Source organism: Ovis aries, chromosome 1 (assembly GCF_016772045.2).
Source record: "Ovis aries strain OAR_USU_Benz2616 breed Rambouillet chromosome 1, ARS-UI_Ramb_v3.0, whole genome shotgun sequence".
Classification (NCBI taxonomy): domain Eukaryota; kingdom Metazoa; phylum Chordata; class Mammalia; order Artiodactyla; family Bovidae; genus Ovis; species Ovis aries.
The window spans coordinates 91,947,250-91,970,753 of record NC_056054.1 but is presented as its reverse complement, the minus strand read 5'-3'; the positions used below and the strand labels follow the sequence as shown (position 1 = coordinate 91,970,753).

The window sequence follows — 23,504 nt, the reverse complement described above, 5'->3', positions numbered from 1 at the left end:
TTATATCATTCTTTTAACAGTTTCATCCTCCCAACTCAGGGATCAAACCCAGGTCTCCTGCATTGCAGGCAGATTCTTTACTAGCTGAGCCACAAGGGAAGCCCAAGAATACTGGAGTAGATAGCCTATCCCTTCTCCAGTGGATCTTCCCAACCCAGGAATCAAACTGGGGTCTCTTGCATTGCAGGTAGATTCTTTACCAACTAAGCTATCAGGGAAGCCCCTTGAGCTACCTGTTGGATACCTATCTAATATCTTGCAGACATTCAGCTGGAGATATCAAGTAGGCATTTACATACAAGAATTTGAAATTCAGAAGAAAGATTTAGGCTAGAGACATACATTGCTATTTTAAAGCTGAGGAACCAGATAAGATAACCCAATAGAGTGAGTATAAGCAGAAAATTTAACAATTTAAGGCTTGAGCCCTGGTTGGGAATGATGTGCTTGAATTTACATTTGACAGTTGGGAAGAGAAGAATCCAGCAAAGGAGACTAAAAGGAGCAGCTAGGGAAGTAGGTGGAAAACACAGGAGTATGGATTGCAGAAGCTGAGTGAAGAAAGTATTCCATGAAGGAAAGAGTAAACAGTTATATTTAATGCTGCAAAGAGGCCAATAATATGAAAACTGAGAATTGACCAGTGGATTTGACAATGGGAGGGGTCCTGGAAACCTTGGTAACAGCTGATTCAGTGAAATGGTGGGAAGAAAGTGAGACAGGGGAATGTTCAAGAGAAAACTAGAATGACCTTCATCTTTTTGTAAAATTTTAGTGGAAGTGCAAAAGGCCAAGAATAGCTGAGACACTCCTGAAAAAAAACAAGATTGACGAGCTTGCCCTACAGAACATCAAGATTAACTATAAGTCATAGTAATTGAGATTATTTAGATTGGGTTCAGAAAGAAGCACATAGAGCAATAAAAATGGGAAGAATAGAGAATGCCCATGCATAAGGAAACTTGATTTGTGTCAGTCAGCACCAGCACTGAATAGCAGTGGGAGAAGAATGAACCAATCAGTAAACAATTCTAGGGCAACTGGTTTTCCACATGAAAAGAAACAGAGATGGATCTGCACTCCACATTATACACAGAATTAATTCGGATAAATTAAAGACTTAAATGTTACAAGTAAAACATTAAAAATGTTTAGAAAATGATAGAAAATATTTTATGTTTGGGGACAGTAATGGATTTCTGAAATGTGGCACAAAGAACACAGACTATAAAGGATAAGATTGATTAATTTGACTATGCTAATTAAAAAAATATTTACCATATATTTATTTGGCTGCATTGGGTCTTTATTTGCAGCATGTGGGATTTTTTTTCTTTTTAGTTGTAGCACATGGAATCTTTTTGTGGCATATGAGATCTTTTTTTAGTTGCAGCCTGTTGGGTTCCAGTTACTGGACCTGGGATCAAACTCAGGCCCCTGCATTGGGAGCATGGAGTCTTAACCACTGGACCACCTGACTGTTAAATTTTAAAATTTTCTGTTCATCAAGGGACACCATGGAAAAGGAATAAAAAACAAGATACAAACTAAATGAAGACATTTTCAACAAATATAACTAACAAAGGAATAGTATCTAGAATTTAGTTTTAAAAATTCCTCCAATTTAAAAGTAAAAAGATGATCAACCCAAGAGAAAAATGGGGGAAAGATATGAATAATCATTTCATAGAAGAGGAAACGTGAAAGTTCAACAAATATATGAAAAGATACACAACCTCATCAAAATCAGGAAAATATAAATTAAAACCACACTGAGATACCATTTTATATCCACCATATTCGTAAAAACTTTAAAAGTCTGACAATATCAAGTATTGATGAGAATGTTTAAATTAGTTCAATACCTTTGAAAAAACAATTTGGCATCATCTAGTAACGTTAAAGGTATATATATCCTGCTGCTGCTAAGTCGCTGCAGTTGTGTCCAACTCTGTGCAACCCCATAGATGGCAGCCCACGAGGCTCCCCCGTCCCTGGGATTCTCCAGGCAAGAACACTGGAGTAGGTTGCCATTTCCTTCTCCGTATATATCCTTCAACCCAACAATTCCATTTTAAATATATACACAAGAGAGCTCTTGCACATGATAACTAAGAAACAAGTATAGTAATTTTTGTAGTGGTATTGTATGTGATAGCAAAAACTAAAAACAACCTACATTTCCACTGACAAGAGAATATAGCATTAAAAAACAGTTTTAAAACACACACTGAGGACTTCCCAGTGGTTAAGAGTCTGCCTGCCAATGCAGGGACACCGGTTTGATCCCTGGTCCCAGAAGATTCCACAAGCTGGAGCAACTAAACCTGTGCGCCACAACTACTGAAGACTGCACACCCTAGAGCCCGTGCTGCAATAAGAGAAGCCGTGGCGGTGAAAAGCCCACGCACCACGACTAGAGAGTAGCCCCCACTCCTCGCAACTAGCGAATGCCCCTGCGCAGACACGAAAACCCAGCGCAGCCAAAAGAAACAAGATTAAACACACACATACACACTGAATAAAATAATAAGTTTCAGTAGAAGATACTGTTTTATATAATGTTCAAAGACATACAGAACCTTGTTAGGGTTTGGGGTTATGTTGCTGGGATTGCATGTGTGTAGTAAGACTATGGAAAGTAAATGAAATACCAAAATTCCAAATAACAGTCACCCTCTATTGGAAAGTAGGGGAAGAACGCCACTGAGAGGGCATCACACAGAGAACTTCAGAGATACACATGATGTTCTGTTCTAAGCTGATGGTGGGCATTTGTATGGTCATTTCACTGCTGGGCTTATGAAATATTCATGCATGTAAAATAATGTATAATGTATATACATTAAAAGAGAAACAAAGAATGGGAGATAAGATATTGAAAAACATAATTTTTAAGAAAAAGGGAATTAGGTGTAAGAAAGTGGGTTGTTGTTTAGTCGCTAAGTCATGTCCTACTCTTTGTGACCCTATGGACTGTAGGCCACCAGGCTTCTCTGTCCGTGGGATTTCCCAGGCAACAATACTGAAGCGGGTTGCCATTTCCTTCTCCAGGAGATTGTCCCAACTGAGGAATTAAACCCAAGTCTCCTGCATTGGCAGGCGATTCTTTACCGCTGAGCCACTAGGGACCCCCTAAGTATAAACAAATCTTCCAAGAAATTGTTTGCTGTAAACTGGAGGAGGGATGGGACAGTAACTGAAAGGGATGAGAGAGTGGGGCAAAGGTGTTGGCCATAAAAGCAGTGATGGATTCTCAGTTGCAGAAAAAAACAGATGAAAAGAAAATCTGGTGAACAAAATATAATGGAAATCTAGATTAGAATAAAAACATAAGGACTTCCATGGTAGTCCCAAGGCTAAGACTCCACGCTCCCAATGCAGGGGTCCCAGGTTCAGCCACTGGTCAGGGAACTACATCGCACATGCCACAACTAAGACCCAGCACAGCCAAATAAATAAATAACTTAAAAAAAAATTTTAAATGTAATGTCAAGAGTGAGGTTTGGGGGAGAAAGGATACACATATATGTATGGCTGAGTCACTTTGCTGTGCACTTGAAACTATCACAACATTGCTAATCGGCTATACTCCAATATAAAATAAAAAACTTAGAAAAGTGTAATGTCAGAGAGACCTTAGAAATTGCCTATCAGCCACCTCATTGTACAGATACAGAAAGAGAGGCCCTAAGAGGTAAAACAAGTTGCCCACTATTATACAGCTGTTTCATGGTAGAAATCTGATTAAACCTCAGTCCCAGATTCCCAGTCAGCCCATGGGAAAGAGCAAGAGATACATTGTGCTAGATTACAGTGGTTACGACTCACCTGACTTGGGGGTCCTGCAGCTTCTCTCTGGCACTGGGTGAGGTGACCTAAGAATGTCTTTGATTTGAGCTTTATTTTCCTCAGCTGTAAAAGGGAAATGATACGTCTGCCTCTCTGGATTACTACTATATTTGTAAAAGCACTCATTAAATTATTATTTATTATGGAATAATCATGATGCAATATGAAATGAGAAAGTTGAGCAAGAAACTGATTTGGTGGAGAAATATAATGAATTTGGTTTTGACATGCATTGTTTATTTATGTGATTCATAGTCTACCAATTTCCTAAAAGGACCTGAGATAGTGACTTTTTGTTTTTGGCCAAGCCCTGTGGCTTGTAGCATCTTAGTTCCCAGACCAGGGATGAAACCCGTGCCCTGGGCAATGAGAGCACAGAATCCTAACCGCTAGACTGCCAGGAAATGCCCTAGATGGTGACTTTTAGACAAAAGGAATATAAATGCTAATGGGACAGCCAATTGGTGATCACCTAAAATGTACCCTGAAAGTGTGAAAGGTGAATTTTTGTGAAATATCAGGACTGGAGGTCTGAGGTTGAGAATTATTGACAAAGAAGGTCAGCTGTCTCTCCATGCCAGTTAGCTCTTTAAGGAAAGGAATGTTGAAGAGAAGGGGTCCAAAGACCAATCCTGGGAAGAGGAAGAAGAGTCAAGAGTAAAACAAATGTTTGGTCATAAAGGCAGGAGAGGAATCAGGAAGAGCATCCGATTGTGGGAGACAGAAGCAATGAGGAGGAGGGTAGCACAAGCGCAGCATAGAGTTTTAAGGAGGATTAAAAATTGAAGAGTGGATTAGACTCAGCTGGTTCTCACTGGTGGTCTTTGAAAGAGCAGGTCCAGGGAAATTACAGATATGCGGACCACAGTATGTGTGGGAAGACAGTGAAGGTAAGGCTATAAGCCATTTGCTATTTTTCTGGTCATGAAGAGAGCAAGAAAGCTGAGAATGAGGATTCCTATATTTATTCTCTGGCCTTTAAACTATGATTCCCTAGGTGTCACTTTTATAACCAGAGCCAGTGTCCCTATAAACACAAAACTTAGGGGATTTTTCCCCCTTTATATTTTCTTTCATTTTGCAGAAGATGTGACACTCAACTCTCTGGTGTCTGAAGCATTTGTCAGGTTTTTTGTGGAGCTGGTGGGACATTATTCTTTGAGCATGACTGTCACTGAGCGTGGGGAGCGTGTATTCCAAAGGGAGCCATTTCGTAAATCTCACACCTCCCGAAGCGTACGCCACTTCCTGGATCTCTTCATGGAAACTCAGATGTTTGCAGGATTCATCCAGGACCGAGAGCTTCGGAAAAGTGGGGTGAAAGGTCAGTTTCATCATAAAGGTCTCCCTCTGTATTTAGTGAGCGCTTGAAAGATTTGAAAATAATATAAACAAAAAATAAGATAAGGCTACAAGGACTCATGATCAGTTGTTTATTATGGGAAAAATTTTATTTTGTTATATTGTTTTAGCTCTGGAAGTACACTGGTAATGAGCACAGAGTTTTTTTCAGTCTTGAGTGTATGACAGTTTGAGCAGCATGAGTTTTCTTTGTAGGTTTGTTTGAGGTCCGGGCGCTCCAGTATTTGGAAACAATTCCTGAGTCTGAGCCCAGCGGAGTGAATAGAATTTTGCGAAGTCTTGGTAAGTTGCTGTGTTTTCCTATTATTATTAGATAAATATAGTTTAAAAAAACACAAGATAACAAACTTTTGTGTAAGCATGCCTCATCACAAAAGCTTTACCATCACATCAACGATAGAACCTCAAATACAGTGGCCAGAAACCATGGCCCTATTTCCACAGTGTTTGGAGGATGACAGGACTCTCAGCGGTTAGGATTCTCCGTCAGAGTTGTCCATGGGACTGTTTTCCTCAGATGAAGCTTCCTCATAGTATAAGAATGTTGCATATCATAATTGTTCATCTTTTTCTAGACCACATCCTATGGAGAATCTTATTAAAAACTGCACCTTTTCCCAGAAAAATACCGTTGGAGTATATAAACACATTTTGCAAATACTTTTAGGGTGTTCATGGACCCCCTTGAAGCCCATCCATGCACTCCAGGTTAAAAATAACCTGGTTAAGGGCATCTGAAGCAAAAGAGGATTTTCTGCAAGTCTCTAATTTTACACTTCAAATTATGCCTGGGGCTGTTACTTCATCTTTATACCACAGTGTTAGATTAGATCAGTGGTTTTCAGCTGTGACTATAATATTAGACTCTCTGGGGAACTTAAATGAAAATTCAGGGAATTCCCTGGAGGTCCTGTGGTTAGAACTTGGAGCTTCCACTGCAATTGGCATGATTCAATTCCTTCTCGGGAAACTAAGAGCCCACACTGCAGGCTGCATGGTGTGGCAAAAAAAAAAAGAATGAATCAAACCCACTCCCACCCCTCACCAGGCTCCAGGAAATCTCTGGAGAACAGGAAAAGCGATTTTAACTGCAGTCAGATTTGAAAAAGGCGGGATTAGATGATGTCTGAGTTTCCTTCTATGTCTACAATTAGACATTTGGGGGTTCTGTGTGTGTATGTTTGGTTTGGGTTTTTTGGTGGTTAAACACATCAACTGATAACTTGAGATGGCAGCTTACTCCTGGGCTGTTCTGAATGACTAGGTTTAATCCCTTGCATCAAATAATATATCCTAAATAAAAATGAACTAATGAGAGTTCACTGTTTTTTTCCTTTAGGAAGTAAAATGAAATTTCTGCAGAAGAAATGAAATTTTGACCGCCTCCATCCTGAATAGAACAGAAACTGCCAAAGAAACTATTTTTCCAAGAGTCAGGATGCCCTGAAGTATTCTACAAAATGTTGAAATGTTACAGAGTGGGCCAGGTTCTTGGAGGAGGATTCTCCTGTTGCTGCTGTAGTAACCATTGGAGAATTGTTGGGAGTAGTCTGGAACCTATACTTCCTTTAGTCTGTCTGCCTCCAGATTTTTTCAAGTGGCCTTTTGAGTCTTGGCTCATTCTTTGTGTTTTGAGTTTAGCCTATGAAGACACTTGTCTTTTACAAGAGAAGGACATGGTGTTGCATTTTTAAAAACAGCTCAAAGTTGAGCACAGTGAGAAAAGTGCTGCATTTAAGGTACTAGGGAGGCATGATATAAGTAGAGGACATAAGCTCTTCACACATAATTCTCATCACTGAAATACCATGGCAGCTTTAAACCTATGGGCTGTTTAAGGAATATACTCATCTCTTTTTTTAGGGGCGGGGGGAAGTGTTTAAAGCTAGGGGAATCTCACATGGAAGTCCTATTTATTAACACTGTTGTTGAGTATCTTATAAAAATAGATACCCTACAACATTCCTTCCACATTGTGTGGCACTTGGGTAGCTTGTCCCTCATGTATCAACATTAAACATTGGGAAATTATAGCTAATAGGGGGACTTCCCTGGTGGTTCAGTGCATAAGACTCCACACTTCCACTGCAGGGGACACAGTTTCCATCCCTGGTCTGAGAGCTAAGATCCCACATGCTGTGTGACATGGCCAAAAGAGAAAAAATATATAATAGGAAAATTTTGTCTCAAGGGCATGAAAACTACCTTGTTTTTCAGGGTCCATCTTGTGCCATGAATGGTACGTGTGTGTATGTCATCTTTAATTAGGTTTTAAATCAACTGTTTGCATCTCTCATTTTATTGATGAAGAAAGTGGAATTCAGAGAGTTTAAATAACTTTAAACTGAAGCCAGGACCATTCATTTTTTAAAACAAAGCTGGTTATTCCTACAGATGGAAAATTGGGCTCTGTGGGATTATAGCTATTGGAAAAGATTGTTTTGTTTTCTGTTTTAAGCTGAAGTGTGCCAGAGCCAGCTTGCAGCTCTGAGGATATAGGACTTCATGCTACAGGTGTCCAGCTGAGACTCTTTTCTTGGTTCTAGAAATGTTGGACTTTTTCTCTAAATTGGACTCAGAATATGGACATTTCCTGGGCACACACCACATAAACACCCCAACTTTTAATATCTAAAGTAGCCGTGATTTGAAAGAGAAATTTGTCAGCCATGGTGTAATTTTAATTGATAAATGTTATAGCAAGTGTCAGTTTGTTTTCTTCAACTCCTGCTGATGGCTTTAACTGCATAAAAAATATTCAAACTTAAAACATCGTAAGTTGTGTTATGATACAACTTACTGACTTGTGCAGTATTGTCATTACAATCCATTCAGGTGTGTGTGGATGGATCTGAAGCAGACAACATGTAAGATGGGTGCTGTATACTACAATTCCTATAGATTTGGGTCCAGAAAATAGAACTGAGCCCGTGTCTTAAAAAAAAAAAAAAAAAAAGTTTATTAAGCAGCTTACCCCAGTGGGACTTTTACCAGACATTTCCCCATTTGGTCTCTTCTGACACTCCCACCCTGAGGGAACAATCAGTAACTGGGAATTGAGTGTTTATCCCTCTGTGAGGAGCCCTTTACTTCAGGGATGGGAGCCTTATTTTTATCCCTATCTGAAGCTGCTTCCTTAAGTCTGTTTTGTTTTGTTTTTGTAAAGAATTACGAATTCTGGACATATTTGTAAGATAATCGCTCAGGATTTGTATAAAATATTGTTCACAGATCTTTTAATGAATAAACACAAAAAAATACCATGGATCTCTTGGAGAATTTGAAATAAAATTGCTTAAGTTGTAAAGATGTTTTACTTCATTTAAATCTATAGCTAACACACTTATCTAAAGGTAGGTAAAGGATAAACGGTCCTAAATTAACCAAGCCTGATAACCGTGGCCAACATTTTCAAGCTCTTGGCGAAGTCCGGGTGTAGATTTGCACACCGGGCACAGTGTATAGTGCTACTACATTTTTGGTCTTTTGCTGCTTGGTCGAAGGGAACTGGAAGCCAGGGACCAGAGACTGGGCATCAGCAATAGCAGGAATGGTTGGAGGCAGTGAGAAGAGCTCTTCTTTACCGAAAGGTAAAAAGGCAAAATGATTGGATTTTAGACACGCCCAGAAGGCAAAAATCGGCCTTTTTAAAAGATGGGATTAACGTGCAATCACCCATCTCGCCCTGGGGCGGGGAGATCAGGTTCATTTCCTTCTGCAGGCCTAAAGCCTCGCAATTTTAACTGAAGACTAGACCCCACTCCCCGCATTTATTCACTGCAAAGCTCCTCAGGGCGCCGAGAACAAAGAATAGTGGGAATACAGGAAGGAACTGCAAAGGAAAAGAAGTTTAAAGGAAGAAGGTGGAAGGTTACAGGAGTAATGCTGAGGTGGGAACCCAGTATCTTTCTCCCCGCCAAATCCTGCAGCCAGTTCCCTCCAAAAATTTTAAAGGATTCCACTCCCAGATTTTTTTTTGAGTCAGTGATGCTATCCAACATCCTGGTCGAAACCGAAAGCCCCAAATCCTCCGCACTTCGTTGCCGGTCGACAGCAAAAAGATGCAGCAAGCGGGAACAGGAAACAGACGCAACGGGGACTCTGGGAAACCACGAAGTGACGTCATATCCGACCAAAACAAAAAATGGCCGGGCAATTTCTAGCGGGCGTGCCCTCAGAATTAGCAACTGGGCGTGCACCAAAGCAGATGCACAGGTGACGTCATTACGTTAGTGTCGGGCGCAGGTGACGTGATTACGTTAGCGTCGTGCACTGGAGTATCGAAGTGAACCTGAGCCGGCGCAGACTTAGAAAACTCCAGTGAACCTAAGGATGGCGGGCACTGGTTTGGTGGCCGGGGAGGTTGTGGTGGATGCGCTGCCGTATTTTGATCAGGGTTATGAAGCGCCTGGTGTTCGCGAAGCGGTAAGTTCAGGGTTTTGTGTAACTGGCTCAGCGCTCGCTGGCCCATAGTGCCGGAAGAAGCGCCTAACAATCTGCTGCTCCTACCTTGGCCTCTTCTCGTCTTTAGGCTGCGGCGTTGGTGGAGGAGGAAACTCGCAGATACCGACCTACGAAGAACTATCTAAGCTACCTGACGGCCCCGGATTATTCCGCTTTTGAGGTAAGTGTGATGTTTTGAGCCCAGCGCACAGTGAACCCTTTTGGATAGGGAGCCTTTGCCACTTAAAAGTGAATTGTAAATTCCAGCTAAGTGTTCCTGCTTCACTGCCACTTACCCTGTTGTCAGTAATGTCAGTCAGTTGAAAATAGCTACATAGATAAGCCTTCTCCAGAGTTCTGAGACCCACAGGTTCTGAGACTTCCTAGGGCTCCGCAGACTGACCTAACAATGCAAAAATTAGTGTTACGTCTTTTTGCGTAAATTCTCAAAGGGATCCTCTTCCTCTAAGTATAAAACAAGTGATCTAGGCTTTTTTTAAATACACAAAAGCCTAATTACCTAAGCTTCTGAGAGCCACAGGATTTTGGCCTTTGTTTCAAAGCCTAAATACTTAATGTATGTCGTTGCTTGTAGAGACAAATAATATCTAAGTGAACCATATCAAACCGTTTAGATATTTAGCCTAGAAGTGAAACCAAAATACTGTGGGTGGTAGTTTAGTCGCTAAGTCGTGTCCAGCACTTTGCGATCCCATGGGCTGTATGTAGCCGGCCAGACTCCTCTGTCCATGGGATTCTCCGGGCAAGAATACTGGAGTGGGGTTGTTATTTCTTTCTCCAGGGGAACTTCCCAACCCAGGAATCGAACCTGAGTGTTCTGTATTGCAGGCAGATTCTTTACCAACTGAGCTACAAAGGAAGCCCATCCAAAATACTGTTTTGGGTCTAATTGTTGTTTAGTCGTGTCTGAGACCCCATGGACTGCAGCGCACCAAGGCCTCCCTGTCCTTCACTATCTCCCGGAGCTGGCTCAAACTCGTCGTGTCCATTGAGTTGATGAGGAGAAGTGGGCGGTAGAGGATAAGATGGTTGGATAGCATCACTGACTCCAAAAAATAATGGTTAAGTTTTAAGTAGGAGAGAGATGTTCCTACTGGCACACTTGTTTTCCCATGATTTTTTCTAGATGTTGTTACCCAAATATAGATGTTACCACATTAAGAACTAAGGACAGTAATGAGTCCTTATTAGCTTGATTTCTGAAAGTTTCAGATAATTGCATTCAGTCACAAACTTAAATACTTGAGCCAGTTTTGTGTTTAGCTCTCTTAGATACAACCTGTGCTTCCTATCTTTATAGTTCATATACTGATTATTTCTATGCTTCCTGTCTTTATAATTAGTATACTGATTATCTAGTGCATTTTATAGTGGGAGCTAATAGTATATTGCGCTCACTATCTCAGTCCTAAAAAAACTGTGCAAACTATATATGTTTAATATCCCAATTTTTTAGATGGGAAACTGGAGCTTAGGCTACGTAATTTGCCCAAGACCTTAAGCACTCCTCAACCTGCCTTTGAAACTGCTCTTTCATTAGTTCATTTAACAACTAGAGAACAAGAGTTTACATTCTAGAGTGTGGAGACAGATAAATCAGAAAATACCAAATTGTTGATAAAGCTATACAGAGAAATAAAGTAATAATATGATATAGAGTGACTAGGTGACTACTTCAGATAGTTTGATTGAGGAAGGCCTGTCTAAACTGAGATGAGAATGCTTCATGAACAGGGATCTTTTTCATCTTCTTCACCACTGTATTTTCATCATGTAAAACAAAATAGGCATTCAGATATTTATCACTGAATGTATGAAGTGGTTCTAAGCCAGTTTAATGAATGCTTAATGTATGCCATCCATGCCTAGAATTCCTTTTATAACTTAGCCCTGTGAGTGCTGCCTCAGTCTTTGAAGAGAGTTAAGTTAAAATTTCAGATATGTCACTTGTCACGTTGAGTTAGGTAAGGGCTCTGATGTTACACGGCTGAAGACAGCTTGTACTGTATATTTGTAGTTTCTTTCTTCCCTAATTGTTAATTTTTACTCTGTCACTGTGCATAGGGTTCTATCTAGAATGCCTTAGTTTCTACCGGAAACTAAATAACCATATTTTCTTAGAGTAATGTGAAGCTCAGCAGTAGTCCAGAAAAGGCTCTCTCCAACGAAGACATACTTAATGCAAAACTTCTAAACAGTGAATGTGGACGTCTAGAACCCCTTTTTAGCTTACTCTTTAGTCTAAATGAAATAGAATGTTGACTGAAACATTGGACCTAAAGAGGTAGAACTATACCACATTTTTTTGAAAATAGTAAAATTGTTAGAGGCCTCTCAGGTGGCTCTGGTAAGGAATCCGCCTGCCAATGCAAGAGACATGGGTTCCATTGTTGGGTTGGGAAGATCCCCTAGAGGAAGTGGCAACCCACTCCAGTATTCTTGCTTGGAAAATTATATGGACAGAGGAGACTGGAGGGCTATAGTCCATGGAGTCACAAAAAAGTCAGACATGATTTAGTGATTAAACAACAAAAACGGCTTTTCTTTGAGGGCCCCTTTCCATATGAAATGGGTCTGTATCTGTGCATGTTTCACATTCTAGAGAGCACTGACTACAGAGAAGAGTTGGGGGTGGGGGGTGATCCATTATAATAGGCAGTAGTAAAGCATAAATATTTAAGTAGGTTAGATCCGTTACTTGTTTGGTGGTTTTTAATTTGTTTGTTGATATGATTTTGGAAATAATTCTTTCTTCAATTTATATGTCAGACAGACATAATGAGAAATGAATTTGAAAGATTGGCTGCTCGACAACCAATTGAATTGCTCAGTATGAAACGGTAAGTCCTATTCTTGGTTCAGCTGGGCTCAGATCATTCTTTAATTTTAATTTATTAGTAAAACTTTTGTCAGTTCAGTTCAATTCAGTCTCTCAGTCGTGTCCGACTCTTTGCAACCCATTGACTGCAGCACACCAGGCCTCCCTGTCCATCACCAGCTCCTGGAGTTTACTCAAACTCATGTCCATTTTGAGTTGGTGATGCCATCCACCCATCTCATCCTCTTTCATCCCCATCTCCTCCCACCTTCAATCTTTCCCAGCATCAAGGTCGTTTCCAAGAGTCAGTTCTTCACATAAGGTGGCCAAAATATTGGAGTTTCAGCTTCAACATCAGTGCTTCCCATGAATATTCAGGACTGATTTCCTTTAGGATGGACTAGTTGGATCTCCTTGCAGTCCAAGGGACTCTCAAGAGTCTTCTCCAACAGCACAATTCAAAAGCATCAATTCTTTGGCACTCAGCTTTCTTTAAAGTCCAACTCTCACATCCATACATGACTACTGGAAAAACCATAGCTTTGACTGGACGGACCTTTGTTGGCAAAGTAATGTCTCTGCTTTTGAATAAGCTGTATAGGTTGGTCATAACTTTTCTTCCAAGGAGTAAGCGTCTTTTAATTTCATGGCTGCAGTCACCATCTGCAGTGATTGTGGAGCCCCAAAAAATAAAGTTAGCAACTGTTTTCACTGTTTCCCCATCTATTTGCCATGAAATGATGGGACCAGATGCCATGATCTTAGTTTTCTGAATGTTGAGCTTTAAGCCAACTTTTTCACTCTCCTCTTTCACTTTCATCAAGAGGCTTTTTGGTTCCCCTTCACTTTCTGCCATAAGGGTGATGTCATCTGCATATCTGAGGTTATTAATATTTCTCCCGGCAGTCTTGATTCCAGCTTGTATTTCTTCCAGTCCAGCATTTCTCAAGATGTACTCTGCATATAAGTTAAATAAGCAGGGTGACAATTGTTACTTTCTCTAAAATGGGGAATTGGGTTGCTTACCATCTGAGGTCCCCTTCAGCTCTCAGATAACTCTGAAGTGATGAGAACCAATATATAATCTGGCAGAGCGGAGAGGGCCACGTGAACAGTGGAGTTATCCTCTCAGCATATGTACAGATTATAAGAGGGATTTGAGCCTATAGAACCAAAGGACCGGATTTCTTCTTTTCTTATGCTCCATTTCCTATCTGGCCTGACATGATAAAAGCAGAAAAACTTCCAAGGCTCCTTAGTTCTCACATTTCTAGCTGCTTCTGCTCTAAAGGTTTTCACAGTAGTAGCTCTTTCATAACAGCATATTTTAAACCCATAAGTAGGTTATAATCCATTAAGCAGTTGATTGTGAAGTTTAGTAAGACATCACAGCACTTTTTTTTAAGGAAGATTAAAAAACAAATCCGAATGCATTGCATGTAAAGTTAAGTACTGTTTTGTGAAACTTCTGTTCAGTTCTGTGTATTTGTATACTGTGTCACAGTGTAAAATATTTCTTATTGTGGGTTATGATCTGAAGTTCTTAAAATGATACAGTTACGATGTATGTGTAAAGTTTGCTTTAAAAAAAAAAAAGAAACAAAGTGGTTTATTACTTCTTAGTCCCAGCTGCATATCCCTCAATTTTTCATAGGAATGATATGAAGTTTTTACAGTATCTAATAAAAATAACAAAATGGAAATTGAAAGTTAATTTGTAACAACTCAGTAATGAGCTGGGATTTATGAAGAGTATATGTTGCTGGCTACATTGGCAGTATTGAAGGACTGGGTATTATTAAAAATAGAGAAAAGACTGAGTGTGAAATGTAAAAATCATTATATACCTTTGCCATTTTTTTCTCTAGAGGGGTGTAGATATGTGGGTAGGAGGGTGCATAGATGTAGGTGTGTTTTACAAAATGATAGCATAGTTTTTCATATCCTGATTTTTTTCCCTTAATGTATTACAAACATTTTAATATTCCAAGTATTCTTGAGTAACATTTAATAGCCAATATAACAGTCCTTTTTGTGAATGTAGACTGTAGCTTATTGTATCATTTCACAATGAAGTGAACAGTTTTTTGTTACTGTATATCATAATGCTAAACCTTATTTGTAAATCGATTCTTAGCATAAATGCGCTTCTTATTATTGCAAGGTCTACGTGTTATCTTCAGTCTTCTGGTTGGCTTCAGTCTTCTGTTTTTACAGTGTGGGTAGACCTATGAGGCATTCTGTTGGGAGTAGAGAGAAAGATTTGGAGGAATATATGGTTTTATTTCATTGTTGTTTAATTTCAGATACGAACTTCCAGCCCCTTCCTCTGGTCAGAAAAATGACATCACTGCATGGCAAGAGTGTGTAAACAATTCTATGGCGCAGTTAGAGCATCAGGCAGTTCGAATTGAGAATCTGGAACTAATGTCCCAGCATGGATGCAATGCCTGGAAAGTGTATAATGAGTAAGAACCCTTTTTTTTTTTTTTAACCCATCCCACCTGTTTAAGGAGACCTAAACCTAACACATTTATTGTGTAACATTGCAATAGCAAGTTCTGAGGTCTGATTTACAAAACAGCTTGGTAGTAGACTATAATCCTTAATGTGGGGGGTTGCTTATACAGTCAGCTCTCATTAGTTGCGCTTTCTGCTTTTTAAAGTTGCCTTGAATATTGAATTAGCAAATACTGAACCATTTCAGCATTTGGGAGAAATAACATACATGTGTATATATATACACATCTCATATAGACGATAATCTTACACACTTTATAACAACTCACCCTGACAGGCTCTGTATTTCCTTTATTTTATAAAAGAGAAGACAAAGTTCAAAAGTGTTAAGTAGCTTGCCAGAGTTGGAAATTACACTCTCTGCTCTGGTTATCTCTGCATGAGACCTGAAACAAGAAGGTGGAGTATCTCCTTGTTCTGCTTTAGCTGGAAATGCGCATGTCCAGCAACTCTGAATTTTTTGCTGCTCTTGAGCACATCCATGAATGATCACAGAACTCTGCATGGATTGATTTGGGGGTTACAAATAAATTTGAGTTAATAGGCAAATTCTCTTGTACAGAATCTGCAGATAATGAGAATTGATTGTAAGTAGAGACTTAACATCAGAAACAAGAGTGCTACTGAACTCCTATTTCTTTTCCACATAATTAGCTTTAGGTTTTGCTGTCTGTAGTATTTAAGGTTCAGTTTCCAATTTGTAAAAGTTAGTGGTTAGATGATCTTCATGGCTTCTTTGAGCCCTAAAATCACACATTTCTATTAACAGTTTAAGGCCATTGAACCTCATGACTGCATAAAACCGTTTGTTAGACGATGAGTCCTGAAACAGTAAAGCAAAAATCACAAAATGGTAAATAGCTTTTCTCAAGTTTTCATAATCATCATCAAACTTCTGTGGGCACATAAGGATCTGTGGGCAAAATCCAGAAGTTAAGAAACTGCAGCACAAACAATTCAGTTTCTGTTGTGAATGTTGCAAGGCAAATAAAGGGACAGTGGAGTCAGGACGATTAAGAAGTGAAAGAGAACAGATCAGTCCAAAACAGCGTGTATTTCATAAGTGGGAAAATGTGATTTTTGTTCTCAAGAAGCTTTCTTTGTCTAGTTGAGGAGGCAGGATATTCTAGGCCAGATAACCAGGCAGTGCATTTGGGCAGTGTGGAGGCGTGTGCTGCATTGTGGCCCGTAAGCTTCAGCGATCCACAGAAGGGGACGTTAAGGATCAGGTCCACTGTAAAAGGATGAGATGTGAGGGTGGGGATGATTGAAGTACAGTTGAGTTTTGTGTTAGTTTGAGATGTATGGCATAGTGATCTGGTATTTTTTCAGATTATACTCTATTATAAGATAATGGGTATAATTCCCCACGCCATACAGTATACCCTTGTTGCTTATCTACTTTACATATAATAATTTCTATCTGTTACTTCTCCCTAATCTGTCCCTCCTCCGCTTCCCTCACCTTTGTTAACCACAAGTTTGTTTTCTATATCTAGGAGTCTGTTTCTGTTCTGCATGTATATTTTATTTGTATTATTTTTTGAGATTCCATATATAAGTGGCATCATACAGTATTTGTCTGTGACTTATCTCACTAAGCATAATATTCTCCAGCACCATCCGCATTGCTGCATATGGCAGTATTTCTTTCTTTGACTGAGTGGTGATTCCACTGTTGCTGTGTACATATGTGCCACACCTTAAACTCAGTCATCCGTGGATGGGCACTTGGGCTGCTTCCGTGTTTTGGCTGTTGTCAGTAGTGCTGCTACAAACATTGGGGTGCATGTGTCTTTTCAAATTACAGTTTTCATTTTGTTTTCAGCTATATGCCCAGGGGTGGAATTGCTGTATCATATGGTATTAATAGTTCTATTTTTAGTTTTTTGAGGGACCTTCATACTGTTTTCCATAGTAGCTGTACCAGTTTACATTCCCATCAGCAGTGAAGAAGGTTTTCAGAAAAGGGTGAAATATAGATGTTTAGAGAGTGAAAATATTCTAGGAATGGAGGAAAACAGAGATGTGTGGCAGGGGGGACAGAGATGCCTCAGATTGAACATTGCTTCCATAATTAAAGCTGCAAAGCTTTAGTAATTATTCTTTACTTAAGGTCTAGGCTATTTTTTCTTTCTTTTTTTTTTTTTTTCTTTGAGAAAAGCCAGCATAAAGCACTTTTATTGCAATCATGTGTAGCGCAGGGGGTGGGGGTAGGCTGGGGGAGTGGACGGCAATTTCTCTCACCAAATCACTACACAGGACAGTAAAGAGGTGAGAGGGGGCAAGGAGAAGCCAGGAAACTGTGAGATCAGCAGGGGGAGCTGAGCATCAAAAAACAGGAGATTGTGAAGCTGTGATGACCAGCATCATTTTCTTAAGACAACACTCAAGGATTTGCCATGATGGCTACGCTTTCATGGGTGTTAAGTGTCTGCAAACAGCACCTTCAATTTAACTTTCGATTCAAGTTCTTAAAATTTAGGAAGTAGAGCTTGGATAGTTATGCGATTACAAAAATCCTGGCTATCCATTAGAAAAACCACAGGACGGAAGGAAAAACAAAGGCCAGGCCATGAAGGTTTCAGAGGTCTCTGCTGGCCCAGGGAACAGACATCTGCAATGTCCAACATCTCAGTGAAAACGATCTGCTTTCAAAAGGCAGAGGGTCTACGAGGAGGGTGAGGGTGGGGCAGTGGAGGCGAATGCTCTCCTCCTTCTCACTGCAGCTTTGGGTAGGGCTTTCAATTCAACCTGAGGACATCTCTCAACTTGGAGAATAATTTGGCCCTCAAAAGCGCCTTAAATCTGCTATGGCTTTGCAGCAGCAAAAACATTTAATATATAATAGATAAAACTTTCATCCAAAAAAATAAAGATTCTTGCACCCCGCCCCCCCAACACCAATTCCTAGTCTAAAGTTAACCTGTTACTTGTGCTGTTGATACTTGACTAATACTTAATTGGAAACCTAGATCCAAAGGACTGAAACTCAATCTTCACCCCAAAACAAAAACAAACAGTAATTTGAGGTTTATGGCATATAACTCAGGTCAACACACATACGAGGAGAAAGGGGAAGAGCAAAGCCGGTGACAGAACACATTCCTCTGGGAAGACGCCTCTACAGAGCGCAGTGGAACGTCAGGAGGAGCTCCATACGGACTTGGTGTGTGTGTCTGGAGGCGCCAGATCCTCCTGTGGCACACCCAGGAACGGGGAGCTCGGGGAGGAGGCCACTCCTGCCATTCCAGTTTTAGAAGTTCCACGTCAAAGATGAGTGGCATTTGGTGGGATGATGCCTGGGTGCCCAGTGGCATCATAGGCATAGTCTGGGGAGATAGTCAGCTTGGCTCTCTGACCCACGCTCATCTGGGCAACCGCTTCTTCCCAGCCTCAGATCACCTCCTGCTTGCCCAGCACAAACTTCCAGGGCTTGTTTCTGTCCCAGGAGGAATCGAATTTCTTTGCATCGTCAAGCATCCCTGTGTAGTGTACCACGCCAGTCTGGCCGCGCTTCTGGAAGGTGTGCCCGTCTACGGGAGAGAGGGTCTCCACCTGCACTCCCATGGCTGCGGTAGCGGCGGATGCTGGGGTGGCCGATGGGCTCCGCTACGGGCAGCGTGGACCGAGCAAGGTCCAGGCTATTTAATGTGATATTCAAAGCAAAAGTCTAGTCCTCTCTTTGGTGACTATCATAGAATCTGCAAGGAGATCCAACCAGTCCATTCTGAAGGAGATCAGCCCTGGGATTTCTTAGGAAGGAATGATGTTAAAGCTGAAGCTCCAGTACTTCGGCCACCTCATGCGAAGAGTTGACTCATTGGAAAAGACTCTGATGCTGGGAGAGATTGGGGGCAGGAGGAGAAGGGGATGACAGAGGATGAGATGGCTGGATGGCATCACGGACTCGATGGACGTGAGTCTGAGTGAACTCCGGGAGTTGGTGATGGACAGGGAGGCCTGGCGTGCTGTGATTCATGGGGTTGCAGAGTCAGATACGACTGAGCGACTGAACTGAATTGAACTGATAAAATCTGCCTCCGAGCCTTTACTCAGGCCTTACCTCCTCCTGAAATACCTTTTAACTATTCTATCCAAATTCAACTTATTCAAGGCATGACTTTAGTCTGTTTCCTTTTCTTCCCTGATTAAAATTCTGCCTCTGTTACTCTCCCTCTTTTGAGTAACTATACAGATCACTGTGCGCATCACTGTTTTCCATTTAATTGCATAACACTTTCTAGTGTTGGTCTTTCCTTTTGCCCATTATTTTGTCTCCTCCAAACCCAATGGATGTTTCTCCAGAGGAACTATACTATATCTTATCAGAAGTAAATTTTCTTTCTTTTTTGATAGGATTCACAGATGTCCAATATGCTGGGCAGAAAACTTTTCAATTTTAAGTAGGTCTTGGTGCAGAACTACTTTTAAAAAACAGTATTTCATTAATAAGGAGGGAATTCTTTACTTGAAACTGAAGGGAAACCTTCAAGGTCAGCCCCTGATTTTACAAATAAACAGACTTAGCCCTCTTGATATCTAATGGCCCATCCCAGGAAGCATAGCTATTTAGGGCAGAGCTGAGACTAGATGTCAGGTCTTCTGATTCCCATGGTACGGTGTGGTCAGTGTCAGCATTCAGAATACTTGAGGAGGGACCTGTGTGTTTAAGAGGGAAGCTAAAAGAAGGGAGAAAACAACAGATAAGCCGGCCTTCCAGAAAGAGGTGATTCAAAGGAAAGTTCCCTATTAATGGTTGGAGGTCAGGAATACAGTACTAAGCTTTATTGTCTCCAGGGTGGAATAATTGTCAAAGTGGGATGAGCTGAAAGTAAGCCTGGAGAGGCACCACTGTTTGAAGACCAAATTTCTATAGAATTAGAGTTAGTTTCTGAAAATCAATTGGTAGAGATAGGAGAATTAACTCAGAAGGAAAGCAGGAAATTTGAGCCACAAAAGCCGGGAAATAATACTGAATCTAGAGCAAGAGCTTAGCAGAGCCAGTATGGTTGAAATGGACTCTACTGCCTTAAGAGAAATTGACAGGGTATGTGAGTTGTATCTTAGTAAAGCTGTAGTTGAGGAAAAGAGAGAGATTGAACTCTACCCTTGAGTCATTTCTCTAATGATAATTGCAGGGAACTCTGTCTAACTCAACGTCTCCCCTCTGCTGGTTCGAGCTGATTTGGACTGAATCTGAATCTGCAGCCTTCCACAACAGTTCTTTTCTTCTCTCTAGTTAGCAGTAGACAGGAGGAGAGAGGGACACACTGAATGTAGGTGAAGAAACAGAGATAAAAGGAGGTACACGCATGAATGATGAAACAAGTATACTCATCAGATACTCCCTCATCTTCTCCATGTAAAGAAAATAACAGTTTAAGACTTGACATAAGTACACGAAATCAGAATTATCAGTAAACAACTTGGGTTCAAGAGTTTTGTAAGACCTGAATTCACCTCTGAGGCTTAATCATGTGTGTTACCTTGACCAAGTTACTTAATCTGAGTATAGTGTCCTAACCTGTGAAATGGGGATAATGATGTCTACCTCAAAGAACTCTTGTGAGAATTAAGTTAGTATTGTAGAGTGTCTAACATGATGTTTGGCACAGGGAGCTCAAAAAATACTGGCTTATTTTTAGCAGAACAACTTGGCCTTGTGTCAACGAGACAGTATACTTTTAGTTAGCACTATTTGATTTTAATGTACATTAATCTGATTTTCTTTTTTAGAAATCTAGTTCATATGATTGAGCACGCACAGAAGGAGCTTCAGAAGTTAAGGTAAATTGTTTGTATTTCTATTTTAGAATGAAGTTTAGGTGAATCCTTAGTAAATACAATAAGAAGGAAAAGGAACCACTGGACTGTGGTCATATAAGAGTAAATAATTGATGATCCACTCTGTCCACTGTTTAGTGTTGGGTTTGCCCTACCTGAGTTGAAAAGAAATAGACCTGAGATCTGAAAACATCTCTCTGGGGTCATTTGCAGTTTGCAAGTTTGCAATTATTGAAATGATACTTTTAGAAGGAAAAGTAGTAAAATAATATGTATAATATGATTTATATTAAATTAAAAACACACACACACCCTAATCTCTGTGTGCATATACACATACAGGAAAGTATCTGAAAGAATACTCACCAAAAACTGAGCAAAAGTTATCAGAAGGAAAAGCAGGAAGGAGGGACTATCCATTCTTAAGCAATTAAAGATATTAATTACAGACTTTTCTGTTGATTTTAGTCTTACGTTAGAATGTAGGTGGGTTGTATAAACTCTTTTTTTTAACAGGAAACATATTCAAGACTTAAACTGGCAACGAAAGAACATGCAACTCACAGCTGGATCTAAATTAAGAGAAATGGAGTCAACGTGAGTATCTGTAATTCCATCACCTTTTAAATTGTTTGGCACATGTTAAGATCAAGATTCAACAATATGATTAAAACAGTATTCAAATAGAGTGCCACAAGTATCAAAGAAATGCTTTTCCGGAATCCCAGTCTTGACTGCTTCTGCCTGTTTCTGAAGTATGGGCTTGAAAGAATGTTAGAGTTACAAACACAAAACTGAACCACTGCTAATTTATTCTGATTTTAGAGCCCCCTGTTTTCCATCCACTACTTCTGTTCTGAGTCTATTTTTAAACTCTTAAAGGAGGGGAATTCCTTACTTTCTTGATCATTTGTGTGTGTCTCAGGAGTTTTTCCCTTTGTTTATATATTTTGTTTTCTTAATGTTGTTCTTCATATATGCAAATAAATTTTGTACAAATCTCTGAATATAGTCATTTTTTTAATCATGTCTTGTCTTTTTTGACTTGCTGTTTCCCTGATCTCCCTGCCTCCATCACCCACACCACTGTCCTTATTCTACCTTCCCCTCATCCTCTGAGTACCCCATGTGATCAGTCTATTATTGCATCTTTCCACACTGTGCTTCAAACTGATATAATCTGCATGTACATGTGTGTTTGTTTCATTTGTCCTGGAGATTTTTTTCTGGTAGAAGGGAAAGGTTCTTTGAATCTGTGGAATTGTATCTTAGCAGCTGTAGAAATTTCTTCATCATTTTTAACTATTGCCTTTGCCCTATTTTCTATCCTTTTCTAACCCAATTAAATACTAACTTCAATCACTCTTTCATATCTCTTCAGCTCTTTCTGATTTGTTCTTTTTTTACACTTTTTATTTTGAGATAATTGTAGGTTCACATGCAATTTAAGAAGTAGTGCAGAGGTCCTATATACATACCCTTTACTCACTTTCCTCCCTAATTGTGCCTCAGCTTTTGAAAATGTAAAGCTAAAAGTGAAGGTTAGTATTATGGTTAAAAATACATATACTGGTTAAAAATGTGTGTACTATAAATGTGTATAGTTATGTGTATACTATAAACATCTTGTAAGAGAAATTTCGCTTTAGGTAATTTTCCCCTGTGTTTTCTTTTCTAGCTGGGTATCCCTGGTCAGTAAGAATTATGAGATTGAAAGGACTATTGTACAATTAGAAAATGAGCTCTTTCAAATGAAGCAGCAACACGGAGAGGCAAACAAAGAAAACATACGGCAAGACTTCTGAAATAGACTGGCTCGGTGGGTAGAGAGGAAGGTACGCTGGGCTTTCACAGAAGATCAGGCATCTTAACTATGAGGAACATCAGCATCTTTTGGAAACCATCAGTGGTTATATGTTTAGAAACCATAAAATGTGGTAGTTGTATTCTATTTGTACATTTTAGCAAAATAAAAAACTTAAACATGATGGTGGTTTGTTTTGCTTTGTGTTTTTGCTATTAAAAAAAAGAGAACTTTAGATTTCCAAGATTAGTATGGCATTAGAATAATATTTTGTTCTTAAAATTAATTTTGAGTCACTGTGACCATATTTTGTACCCAAGAGATCCTTACTGAAAGTTTTCAACATGTACAAGAAGTTGGAAATTTTGGTTTATTAATATAAGTATTTCAAATAAAGAGGTAGTTCTAAACAAATTTTTGATTACCAAACAAGACTAAAGAAATAGAGTGGCTCTATATATGTTACCTGTGATCATCATCACTGTAAGCAGCAGTTACATTAAGCTTAGTATATGCTGAGCACTGTCTAAGCACTTTAGGTAGATGAGCTAAACTTACATGAGTTAAAAAAAATGGATCCTCACAAAAGCCTATGGAATTACATATTCTCATATACAAACTGACAGGTTCTGATGAAGTAATTTGCTGAAGCTTTTTTAGCCAGAAAGTGTCATCAAGGTTTTGAATCAGTAGTTAGCACCATGGGTGTGTTCTTATCCCTCTACTTGTAAATATTTAAATTATAGAAGATTCCTAACCAATTCAGAAAAAATAATGGCAACATATCAAAGGATACATAGTCTTCCTGTACACAGACCTTTTACAAATCACTGAGATGAACTCCCACCAGAAAAAAGTTAAATAATGTTTAGCATTAAAACCTAGAACTTGTCAGAC

General features: G+C 39.7%; 2 protein-coding genes and 1 pseudogene across 7 annotated transcripts in view; 2 read left to right on the top strand and 1 right to left on the bottom strand.

The window, feature by feature from the left end:
* The window catches only part of DENND2C (DENN domain containing 2C), an 89,588-nt gene extending 81,067 nt beyond the window's left edge, over positions 1-8,521 (top strand). For 3 of the 6 annotated variants that reach the window (XM_060413197.1, XM_027973452.3, XM_060413199.1), the window contains 3 exons: positions 4,940-5,176; positions 5,410-5,496; positions 6,554-8,521. In XM_060413197.1, the coding sequence (XP_060269180.1) occupies positions 4,940-5,176; positions 5,410-5,496; positions 6,554-6,585 (356 nt within the window). In that variant the 3' untranslated portion in view covers positions 6,586-8,521. Of the gene's footprint in view, positions 1-4,936; positions 5,177-5,409; positions 5,497-6,553 lie in introns of all 6 variants that reach the window. The other 3 variants (XM_042252932.2, XM_027973449.3, XM_060413188.1) reach the window with 1 other exon arrangement.
* A 964-nt stretch (positions 8,522-9,485) lies between these two features.
* Positions 9,486-22,791, top strand: BCAS2 (BCAS2 pre-mRNA processing factor). The gene is made up of 7 exons (XM_027973457.2): positions 9,486-9,639; positions 9,746-9,838; positions 12,448-12,518; positions 14,803-14,964; positions 20,756-20,806; positions 21,320-21,400; positions 22,482-22,791. Exons 1-7 carry the CDS (start codon positions 9,547-9,549, stop codon positions 22,606-22,608), a joined length of 678 nt encoding a protein of 225 aa, XP_027829258.1. The 5' UTR covers positions 9,486-9,546; the 3' UTR covers positions 22,609-22,791.
* LOC121817657 (peptidyl-prolyl cis-trans isomerase FKBP1A-like) lies at positions 18,070-18,598 on the bottom strand (annotated as a pseudogene).
* Positions 22,792-23,504: the final 713 nt, after the last annotated feature.

Excerpts from the sequence above, each read along its gene's own strand:
- BCAS2 (XM_027973457.2), top strand. The coding sequence starts at position 9,547 with ATGGCGGGCACTGGTTTGGTGGCCGGGGAGGTTGTGGTGGATGCGCTG. Across the intron at positions 9,640-9,745 it reads CGCCTGGTGTTCGCGAAGCG|GCTGCGGCGTTGGTGGAGGA; the intron begins GTAAGTTCAGGG and ends TCTCGTCTTTAG. Across the intron at positions 20,807-21,319 it reads AAGGAGCTTCAGAAGTTAAG|GAAACATATTCAAGACTTAA; the intron begins GTAAATTGTTTG and ends TTTTTTTAACAG.